Here is an 11,121-nt window from a genome sequence, read left to right on the forward strand (position 1 = left end):
GAGGAGGTGGGGGGAGTGGGGTGAAGAGGAGGTGGGGGAGTGGGTGTGAAGAGGAGGTGGGGAGTGACGAGGAGGTGGGGGGGAGTGGTGTGAAGAGGAGGTGGGGGTGTGGTGTGAAGAGAGGTGGCGGAGGGGTGTGAAGAGGAGGTGGGGGAGTGGTGTGAAGAGGGAGGTGGGGGAGTGGTTGTGAAGAGGAGGTGGGGAGGAGTGGTGTGAAGAGGAGGTGGGGGAGTGGTGTGAAGAGGAGTGGGGGGAGTGGTGTGAGAGGAGGTGGGGGTGTGGTGTGGAGGAGGTGGGGGCGTGGTGTGAAGAGGAGGTGGGGGTGTGGTGTGAAGAGGAGGTGAGGAGGAGTGGTGAGAGGAGGTGGGGGGAGTGGTGTGAAGAGGAGGTGGGGGTGTGGTGTGAAGAGGAGGTGAGGAGGAGTGGTGTGAAGAGGAGGTGGGGGGAGTGGTGTGAAGAGGAGGTGGGGGTGTGGTGTGAAGAGGAGGTGAGGAGGAGTGGTGTGAAGAGGAGGTGGGGGGAGTGGTGTGAAGAGGAGGTGGGGAGAGTGGTGTGAAGAGGAGGTGGGGGAGTGAGTGTGAAGAGGAGGTGGGGGAGGTGTGAAGTGAGTGGTGGTGTGGAGTGGAGGAGGTGTGGGATGAGAGAGGTTGGGGGAGTGGTGTGAAGAGAGGGGAGTGGGGAGGAGGTGGTGTGAAGAGAGGTGGGGGGGAGTGGTGTGGAGGAGGTAGGGGGAGTGGTGTGAAGAGGAGGTGGGGGGTGTGGTGTGAAGAGGAGGTTTTGGGGGGAGTGGTGTGAAGAGGAGGTGGGGGTGTGGTGTGGAGGAGGTGGGGGTGGTGTGCAGAGGAGGTGGGGGAGTGGTGTGAAGAGGAGGTTGGGGGGAGTGGTGTGGAGGAGGTGGGGGTGTGGTGTGGAGGAGGTGGGGGAGTGGTGTGAAGAGGAGGTGGGGGTGTGGTGTGAAGAGGAGGTTTGGGGGGAGTGGTGTGAAGAGGAGGTGGGGGTGTGGTGTGGAGGACGGTGGGGGAGTGGTGTGCCGCGGCGGTAGGGGGGAGTGGTGTGAAGAGGCGGTGGGTGTGTGTGTGGCGGAGGTGGGGGAGTGGTGTGAAGAGGAGGTGGGGTGTGGTGTGAAGAGGAGCTGGGGGTGTGGTGAGAAGCGGAGGAGGGGGAGGTGGTGTGGAGGCGGTGGGGGGAGTGGTGTGAAGAGGAGGCGGGGTGTGAAGAGGAGGTGGGGGGGAGTGGTGTGAAGAGGAGGTTTGGGGGGAGTGTGTGCAGAGGAGGTTTGGGGGAGTGGTGTGAAGAGGAGGTCGGAGGAGGTGGTGTGGAGGAGGTGGGGGGCGTGACGAGGAGGTGGGGGTGTGGTGTGACGACGGAGGGGGGAGTGGTGTGAAGGAGAGGTGGGGTGAAGAGGGAGTTGGGGGGGTGAAGCGGCGGTGGTGGTTTGTGACGAGGAGGTGGGGCTGTGAAGGGAGGTGGGGGTGAAGCGAGGCGTGGGGTGACGAGGAGGTGGGGGGAGTGGCGTGGAGGAGCAGGGGAGTGATGAGGAGGGGGGAGTGGTGAAGGTGAGGTGGGGGTGAAGAGGAGGTGGGGGGGTGTGTGTGAAGAGGAGGTGGGGGTGTGGTGTGGAGGAGGTGGGGGAGTGGTGTGAAAGAGGAGGTGGGGGGTGTGGTGTGAAGAGGAGTGAGGGAGCGAGTGGTGTGAAGAGGAGGTGGGGGAGTGGTGTGAAGAGGAGGTGGGGGGCGTGACGTGCAGAGGAGGTGGGGGGTGCAGAGGCTGTAGGGGGAGTGGTGTGCGGAGGGAGGTGGGGAGTGAAGAGGAGGTGGGGGAGTGGTGTGAGGCGGAGGTGGGGGGAGTGCTGTGAAGACGGAGGTGGGGGCGTGGTGTGAAGAGGAGGTGGGGGAGTGACGCGGAGGTGGGGGAGTGAAGAGGCGGTGGGGGAGTGGTGTGCAGAGGAGGTGGGGGTGAAGAGAGTGGTTGTGAAGAGCAGGTGGGGAGTGAAGAGGAGGTGGGGGAGTGGTGTGAGGAGGAGGTGGGGGGAGCGTGATGTGAAGCGGCGGTGGGGGAGTGATGTGAAGAGGAGGTGGGGGTGTGCAGCGGCGGTGGGGGCGTGAAGCGGAGGAGGGGAGGTTGCGTGATGTGCCAGCGGAGGTGGGGGGAGTGATGTGAAGAGGAGGTGGGGGAGTGGTGTGCAGCGGAGGTGGGGGAGTGAAGCGACGTGGGGGGAGTGGCGTGAAGCGCGGAGGGTGGGGGAGTGAAGAGGCGGTGGGGCGTGCCGCGGCGGTGGGGGAGTGACCGAGGAGGTGGGGGAGTGGTGTGAGAGGCGGTGGAGGGAGTGAAGCGGCGGTGGGCTGTGAAGAGGCGGTGGGGGAGTGGGTGTGAGGAGGAGGTGGGGGGAGTGATGTGACGAGGAGCGTGGTGGAGTGGTGTGGAGGTGGGGGGTGAAGCGGAGGTGGGGAGTGAAGAGGCAGTGGGGGCGAGTGGCGTGAAGAGGCATGTGGGGGGAGTGGTGTGAAGAGGCGGTGGGGGAGTGCGAGTGAAGAGCGAGCGAGGGGGTGACGAGGAGGTGGGGGATGTAGCGGCGGTGGGGCGTGGACTGAAGAGGAGGGGGTGAAGAGGAGGTGGGGGCGTGGAGTGAAGATGAGCGGGTGTGGGTGACGAGGAGGTGGGGGCGTGAGCGGAGGCTGGTGGGTGGGGTGGAGGAGGTGGGGGGTGAAGAGCGAGGTGGTGGGGTGTTGAAGAAGAGATGGGTGAGGAGGAGGTGGTGGGGGGTGGCTGAGGAGGTGGTGGTTGAGAGGAGGTGGGGGTGACCGAGGAGGTGGGAGGGTGAAGAGGAGGTGGGGTGAAGAGGATGTGGCGGGTGTGGTGTGACGCGGAGGTGGGGAAGCGCGAGGTGGTGGGTGGTTGCAGCGGCGGTGGGGCCTTGTGTTAATAGAGGTGGGAGTCGTGAAGAGGATAGGTGGGGCGTGAAGAGGAGGTGGGGGGAGTGCTGCTGCAGAGGAGGTGGGGGGTGAGAGGAGCTGGGCGGAGTGGTGTGAAGAGGAGGTGGGGGTGAAGAGGAGGTGGGGGGAAGCGGAGGTGGTGGGGGGTTGGAGTTGGGGGTGAAGAGGTGGTGGGGGTGAAGCGGAGGTGGCGGGAGTGGTGTGAAGAGGGATGGTGGGGGATGAAGCGGAGTGGTGGGGGGTTGGAGTTGGGGGTGAAAGGAGTTGGGGGGTGAAGCGGATGTGGTAGGGCGGTGAGTGGAGGTCGGGGGCTTGAAGAGGTGGTGGGGGGTGAAGAGGAGGTGGGGGGAGCCGAGCGGTGGAGGGTGAAGCGGCGGCTGGTGGGGGGTGAAGAGCGATGTGGGGGTTGGTAGTGGTGTGAAGAGGAGGTGGGGAGTGAAGAGGAGGTGCGGGGGAGTGGGTGAGGTGAAGAGGATGTGGGGGCGAGTGGTGTGAGCCGGAGGTTGGGGGGAGTGGTGTGAGAGAGGTGGGGGAGTGGGTGTGAAGCGGATGTGGGGGAGTGGTGTGAAGAGCGAGGCTGGGGGACTGTGACAGAGGAGGCTGGGCCGGAGTGGGGTGAGTGGGGGTCGCGGCGGAGTGGTGTGAGAGGAGCCTGGGTGGGTGGAGGAGGTGGTGGGGGGGTGAAGAGGAGGCTGGGGGTGTGAAGAGGCCGGCTGGAGGGGTGAAGTCGGAGGCTGGGGGGGCAAGGGAGGGTGGTGGGGGGTTGAAGAGGAGGTGGGGGGTGAAGCCGGAGGTGGGTGTGAAGGGGAGGTGAAGAGGAAGTTTTATCCTGGCCAATTGGAGAAATCGATGCCATCGTTGCTCCAGGTGTCGCTGTTCAATCTCTCACCTCTGACCCTCTGCTCTTGAAGCTCTGTCTCCTTGTTCTAGCGGCCTCTCCCTGAAACAAGTACCCTGTCTATCCATCCTGTCTATGCCCTCATGATCTTGTACACTTCTGTCATCACTCCAATCCTCCCTCCCCCAATCTCCTACAGTCGAGGAGGAAAAGTCCTCGCCTTCGCAACCTCTGTGTGTAGCTCAGACCAAGTTCAGGCAGCATCCTGGTAAATCTTTTCTACTTTGATCACCACTTTCCTGCAACAGGATAATAATACTCATCAGCACCTTGTACAACTGCACCATCTCTGTGCCCGACTGGTGTACCAAATGTCCACCCGGGACACTGCTTTCATATGCACTTGCACCCTCGGTGTCTCTGTTCCATTACACTCCCCATGATCCTACTATTCACTGTGTCAGTCCTACCCTCATTTAATCTCCCAAAGTGCAATACCTTCCACTTATCTCGAGTGAAAGCCTTCACCCATCAATTCTCAGCCACATCCCAGCTGATCAGGATCTCCCCGTAATGTTCATAATCTTCTGCACGGTCTACAGCACCACCTTCTTTCAACCTACCGAACTTACCAACCAAGCCTTGCACCTTTACATCCAAACCATGAATTACAAAGATCAAAGGTCTCAGCATTGACCCCTGTGACATACCGTACCACTAGGCGCAGGCCTCGAGTCTGTGAACAAGCCTCTGCTTCAATGAGCAAATGGTGAATCCAACTCACTTTGCATCCCCGATCCCGCACTACCTAACCTTCCAGACTAGCCTGCTACAGGATCCTTGTCAAAGTCCTCTTCCCTGTGCCTAATCCAGGTAACGCTGACAAATGTAGAAATGTCTATAGGTGGAGATCATTCTGACCGGCTGCATCACCGGTCGGTGCGGAGCCTCCAATGCACAAATATCAGCAGAGGGCTGTAGACTCCATCACAGCAACCAGCCACCTCCCGCTAAGTACATCTTCAAAAAGGCCGTATCCGTCTCTAAGGACCCCCAGCACCCAGGGCATGGGGGTACAGGAGCCCAAGAAATACACACGCAACCGTTTAAGAACATCTTCATCCCCTCCACCATCTGATTTCTGACAGCCCGTGAACACTGCCTCACTATTGTGATCTCTTTTGCACTTTTTATATTTTATATCGATTTCACATTGTAACAGAGTAATTGAAAAAAACGTTTTGAGCTGCACTGCTGCTACCAAACCACAAATTTCACAATGTCCAGTGTCTATAAAAAGTACTCACCTCCCTTACCATGTTTCATAGTTCTCCAGCATCGGACCACAGTGGATATAATTTGGCTTTTTTGACACTGATCAATGGAAAGAGATTATTCTGTGTCAAGGTGAAAACAGATCTCTACAAAGTGATCTGAATGAATGACAAGTATAAAGCACAAAATTAATTGATTGCACAAGTATTCACCCTCTTCAAGTCATTATTCGGCAGATGGCCTTTGGCAGCGATTACACTTGGAGTCTGTGTGGATCGGTCTCTATCAGCTTCCACATCTGGACACTGCGATTTTCCCCCATTCTTCTTTACAAAACTGCTCGAGCTCCGTCAGATTGCATGGGGATCGTGAGTGAACTTCCATTGTCAACTGCAGCCACAAATTCTCCTGGCTTGTGCTTTCAATAACCTTTTCACGGAGTTGCTTGGAGTGTTCTTTTGTCTTCGTGGTGTAGTTTTTGCCGGGGTACTTTCCAGATACAGGAGTACTTTATTACAATCAATGGGAACACCTTGACTGCACACGTGATCTCCATTTAACTAACTGTGACTTCTAAAACCGATCGGCAGTGACGATCTGGTGAGTCATATTAAAGGGGGAATACTTATGCAATCAGTTATTTTGTGTTTTATATTTGTAATTAATTTGGATCAATTTGTAGAGATCTGTTTTCCCGTTGACAGAAAAGAGCATTTTTCTGCGACGATCAGTGTTAAAAAAAGCCAAATTGAATCCACTGTGATTCAACGTTGTAAAACAATAAAACGTGAAAACTTACAAGGGTGGGGGGGGGGGGGGATACTTTCTCCAGGCTCTGTGTGTCGGTGATAGTGAACGTTGATTCTCCAGCCCAGAGACATCCTTTGGGGAGCGCGGTTTTCAACAACTGCGCCCTGACCCGTGCGTCTGCCCGACGGACTGACCTTTTGCGAGGTCCATCGCTGGCCCTTCTCCAGAACCATCAGGACGGTTTCATCGTCCAGGTGCTCGAAGAAGTCCTCTGTGTCCACCGCGGTGCCGTCCTCCTCCAGGACCACGCTGACCACCCCGGTGAGGAGCAGAGCGTCGAGGGCCTGCAGGCGAGCAACGGAGAGACTGTCACCCGGCGCCATTCAAACGCAGGGAGGCCGGCGGGGCAGGAGGAGACCCTCCCCGCCCCAACCCGAGGGGAGTGGGACGTTAGGTGTTGTTGCAAGGGGAGAGGCTGCAGCTGTGGGGTGGATCCTGGTGTGGAACAGTGGGAATGCGGGAGTAGGGCTGAGGATATTCGGATGGGGGTTCCTGGTGTGTGCGAGTGAGAGAGAGAGAGAGAGAGAGTGTGTGTGTTGGTGTAAGAGTGTGTGTGGGTGCGCGCGTGTGTGAGAGATAAAGAGAGTGTGCGAATAGTGATTGGATGTTTGTGGATAACGTGTGTGGTGATTGTATGAGGGTTAGTGTGTGGTGTGTGTGTGTGTGTGGATAGCATGAGTGGTGACCGCGTGTGGAGCGTGTGTTTGGCGTGTATGTGTGTGCGGATGACGTGTATGTGTGAATTGACGTAAGTGTGAGTAGATTGTGTGTGACATTTGTGTGTACTCAGGGTGACTGGATGGTGCAGGTGTGGATGTCACGTGTGTACGTGTGTTTGGACACGTGTGGTAATCATATGTGGCATGCGTGTTTGCCGTGTGTGTGTGTGTGTGTGTGTGGGTGTGTGTGTGTGTGTGTGGCTGTGTGTGTGTGTGTGTGGGTGTGTGTGTGTGTCTGTGTGTGTGTGTGTGTGTGTGTGTGTGGGTGTGGGTGTGGGTGTGTGTGTGTGTGTGTCGGTGAGTGTGTGTGTGAGTGTGTGTGTGTGTCGGTGTGTGTGTGTGTGTGTGTTGTGTGTGTCTGTGCATGTATTGCATGTGTGTGTGTGTGTGTGTGTGTGTGTGTGTGTGGGTGTGTGTCGGTGAGTGTGTGTGTGAGTGTGTGTGTGTGTCGGTGAGTGTGTGTGTGTGTCGGTGAGTGTGTGTGTGTGTGTGTCGGTGAGTGTGTGTGTGTGTGTGTGTGTGTGTGTGTGTGTGTGTGTCTGTGCATGTATTGCATGTGTGTGTGTGTGTGTGTGTGTGTGTGTGTGTGTGTGTGTGTGTGCGCACAACATATTTTGATGAAACGCGACCGCACCCCCCCCCCTCCCATGGTCTCTGCTGGAACCTCCCGTGGACTCCCACCTCCACCTCCCGTTGCCCCCGCCGTTGCCCCTGCCGCTGCCCGGGACGCACCTGTTGACGAGCTCCCTGAGGGTCCCGGCGGTGAGGCCTTTGCGGCGGGAGCGGTCTTCGTTGCAGACGCGGAAGGGCCGCTGGGCGGGCTCGGAGCTCAACCACCTCCTGGTCAGGTCGGCGCTGGCCGTCGTCACCGATCTGTGGGCGAGGGGCGGGGGGGAGGTCAAACACCACTCACCCCCACCCCCGGAGACCGGAGGACCCACACCTGCGCGGTTCTATTCAGTAATAGTAAACTGATTCTGAACGCGGACCCCGCGCAGGCACGTGGGATTGGCTGCCATCAGAACATCTGATGCCAACGTGATCTCCATGCCCCCATCCTGGTCACCCGTCTGTCTAAGAGCGTCGTGATGTTACCTGCCCGTCTCAGACACCCCCCGGGTGTGGTGGGCGAGGTGTGTGACGTCGCATCCGTTCCCGGGACGGGTATGGTGGGCGTCGACCCCTGGGGTTTGCGAGAACGAGAGCAGACCTCATTAAAGAACCCGTGAACGGGGTACATTTTCTCCCTGACTGGGATGTCCCAGAGCTGGGGTGGGGTGGGGGGGGGTCACAGTCCCAGAATAAAAGGTCAGCCGTTCAGAGAGAGGTCTCTCCCCCTGCCCTCCCTTCCGCCTCTAGGAAGGCAAATCTCTGGAATTCTATCCCCCCCCCCCCCCAGCACAGAGGGAGGGGGATTTGTGAGTTCTGGACGCGAAGGGAAGACGGGGTCAGTGCAGGGGGTGGAGGTGAGGCAGAGGGTCAGTCCCTGGTTCGATAGAACGGATGGGTGACATCAGGAATGGGGGGGGTCCCGTATTCATTGCAGAGCGATGAGGAGAGGGTCGCTGGGTCGTTTCAGGGGAAAGAGTTCCCTTACCGGGAAGGAACGGGCAGGTTGGGACCTTTTCTCGTTGGGATTCAGGGTAAGGAGAGGTGATCTTACTGAAAGGTGTGAGATCCTGGGGGTGGACGGTGACGCCATGGGGGAGATGCTGAGAGGACGGTTCTCTTGGTGGGTTAACGGTCTCAGGATGAGGGGCCGTCCCGTTAGGTGGGGGATTCCCTCTGTCGGAGGAGAGCGGAATCTCGGGAGCTCTCTCCTCGCCTCACCGCTCCCAGAGCGCCTGGGACGTCCGGACACCAGATGTACTCGGGGTTAGGAGTCGCCGGGGGTGAAAGGGCGATTGGATCAGGGTGGGAGAGGGGTTGGGAAATTACACCGCGGTCTCACAGGGTGGGGGTGGGTTGCTGCGCCTCCCTCTCTGACTAACCTGATCAGCGAGGAGGCCGAGGATATGTAACCCCGGGACCCCAGGAAGCCGGCCTGATCCTCGCTGCTCCGCTTGGAGACCGAGCCTTCGTCAGGACGCGGCCCGCATAGAGACATGGTGCCCCTTCCAGCTGCCAGGAGTTTTGACAGGAAACGCAGATCAGACCTCTGGAAGAATAAATCAGTGCAGGGCGACCGCGAGCAGGGGGAGGATAGGGAGATCCTGGACTTTGAGCCTGTCGTAAGCAGTCCAAAGTCCGGATAATTATTCCTCGTTGTGCTGGTGTGAGATTAGAGGGAGCGAGAGTCCTCCGCCCTGCCCCCCACCCTCTTCCTCCTACTCAGCCCAAGTACACAGCAAGAGTTACACAATTAAAGTGACATATAAAATAAATAGCGGAGACAAGTAGTGTTTATTGAACCTTCAGAAATCTTATGGCAGAGGGGACGAAACTGTCCCTAAAACATCTAGCACAAAATGCTGGTGGAACACAGCAGGCCAGGCAGCATCTATAGGGAGAAGCACTGTCGACATTAACAACAACACACACAAAATGCTGGTGGAACACAGCAGGCCAGGCAGCATCTATAGGAGAAGCGCTGTCAACATTAACAACAACACACACAAAAGCTGGTGGAACACAGTAGGCCAGGCAGCGTCTATAGGGAGAAGCGCTGTCAACATTAACAACAACACACACAAAATGCTGGTGGAACACAGCAGGCCAGGCAGCATCTATAGGGAGAAGCGCTGTCGACGTTTCGGGCCGAGACCCTTCGTCAGGACGTCGACAGCGCTTCTCCCTATAGACGCTGCCTGGCCTACTGTGTTCCACCAGCATTTTGTGTGTGTTGTTGATAATGTCGACAGCGCTTCTCCCTATAGGACGCTGCCTGGCCTACTGTGTTCCACCAGCATTTTGTGTGTGTTGTTGTTAATGTCGACAGCGCTTCTCCCTATAGACGCTGCCTGGCCTGCTGTGTTCCACCGGCATTTTGTGTGTGTTGTTGTTAATGTCGACAGCGCTTCTCCCTATAGACGCTGCCTGGCCTGCTGTGTTCCACCGGCATTTTGTGTGTGTTGTTGTTAATGTCGACAGCGCTTCTCCCTATAGATGCTGCCTGGCCTACTGTGTTCCACCAGCATTTTGTGTGTGTTGTTGTTAATGTCGACAGTGCTTCTCCTATAGATGCTGCCTGGCCTGCTGTGTTCCACCAGCATTTTGTGTGTGGTGTTGTTTGAATTTCCAGCATCTGCAGATTTCCTCGTGTTTGCCCTAAAACATCTAGTGTGGGTCTTCAGGCTCCTGCACCCCCTCCTTGATGACAGGAGTGAGAAGGGGACATGTCGTGGGTGATGGGGGTCTTTAGTGATGGACACCGCCTTCTCGAGGCGCTGCAGTTTGAAGATGTCCTCGACCGAGTGGCTGCCCTGTTGGAGCTAGCTGAGTCAACAACCCTCACCCTCACTGGGGCTTTCATCCCGGGCGGCGACGGAACCGGTCAGAATCCCCTCCACCGGGCATCTGCCGGACGTACCGAACTCAGGCGCCCCTGGGTTACCTTCCTCGCGAGTGCTGGGTGTTGGGCCCAAGATAGACCCCCCCACCCACCCACCCACCCAGCCAGCCAGCAACTTGAAGCTGTTCGCCCTTTCCACCGCTGACCCCTCATGCGGGCGGGTGCGAGCTCCCTGCGGGTGGGGGTCGCAGAGCTGCGCAACCCGGAAACAGGACCCTCGGCCCGTGAGCGCTCCCAAGCCGGTCCCACTTCAAACTTCAGTTCGTTAACTGCACAGGTTCAGAGGGAGAGAGAGAAAAAAAGCTTGAGAAAGTCTTCAGATGATGGAAAGTCAAAGCAACCGGCATTTTGTGTCCGCTACAATATCAAAAACACCTCAGCAGCATCACAGACGCAAGGCATCAGGTAGATACCGAGATTTCACAGGAACGTAAACATCAGTAATACACATTTTAACCCAAAAAAGTACGCGATCAGAACAGAAAGCTGTCGGTTTTAGTGCAAAGCAGACTCCGTGCCGCCGAACTGGGCCAGCGGATCCGGGTTTGCCGGCTGGTTCAAGAGCCGAATGGTTGGAGGGGAGGGGGGAGTGGGGTAGCTGAACCTGGCGGCGTGGGACTTCGGGCTTCTGTGTCTCCTGCCCGATGCTGGCCCGGCCCCTACAACGAGACCATGCCTCTTGTAGATCCTATCCATGGAGGGGGGAGGGGAGGGGATTCTGCCCAATACATCACGGGGCATTCCCATGACATATCGGGGCAAGTTCAGCCGCCCTCTGCGCATACCACAGGCCGTGATGTAATGAGCCGGGACACTTCCTTCTCAGTTTATTGTTGCTGCAGGCAGACCATAAACAGGGTAAGAATGTGGAGAAAATTAGGCTTACGTGAACAGCAAATAATGTTTTACAAACATGGTGACGCAAACTTAGAATGATATCAAACGAGCAAAATAAACTGTGCTAGTTTATAAATAAATAAACAGCAAGATTCAGAGGGGGAGAGGGAGAGGGGGAGAGGGAGAGAGGCAGAGGGG

The 11,121-nt window shown here is 57.5% G+C and overlaps 1 protein-coding gene across 1 annotated transcript in view; it reads right to left on the reverse strand.

The window, feature by feature from the left end:
- cideb (cell death inducing DFFA like effector b) overlaps positions 1 to 8,786 on the reverse strand; it is a 28,920-nt gene extending 20,134 nt beyond the window's left edge. The window contains exons 1-3 of the mRNA XM_073029191.1: positions 8,567 to 8,786; positions 7,309 to 7,448; positions 5,991 to 6,142 (exon numbers count right to left, since the gene is read on the reverse strand). Coding sequence (XP_072885292.1) covers positions 5,991 to 6,142; positions 7,309 to 7,448; positions 8,567 to 8,682 — 408 coding nt within the window. The 5' untranslated portion in view covers positions 8,683 to 8,786. The remainder of the gene's footprint in view (positions 1 to 5,990; positions 6,143 to 7,308; positions 7,449 to 8,566) is intronic.
- Positions 8,787 to 11,121: the final 2,335 nt, after the last annotated feature.

This window comes from Hemitrygon akajei, chromosome 25 (assembly GCF_048418815.1).
Source record: "Hemitrygon akajei chromosome 25, sHemAka1.3, whole genome shotgun sequence".
In the NCBI taxonomy this organism is placed as follows: domain Eukaryota; kingdom Metazoa; phylum Chordata; class Chondrichthyes; order Myliobatiformes; family Dasyatidae; genus Hemitrygon; species Hemitrygon akajei.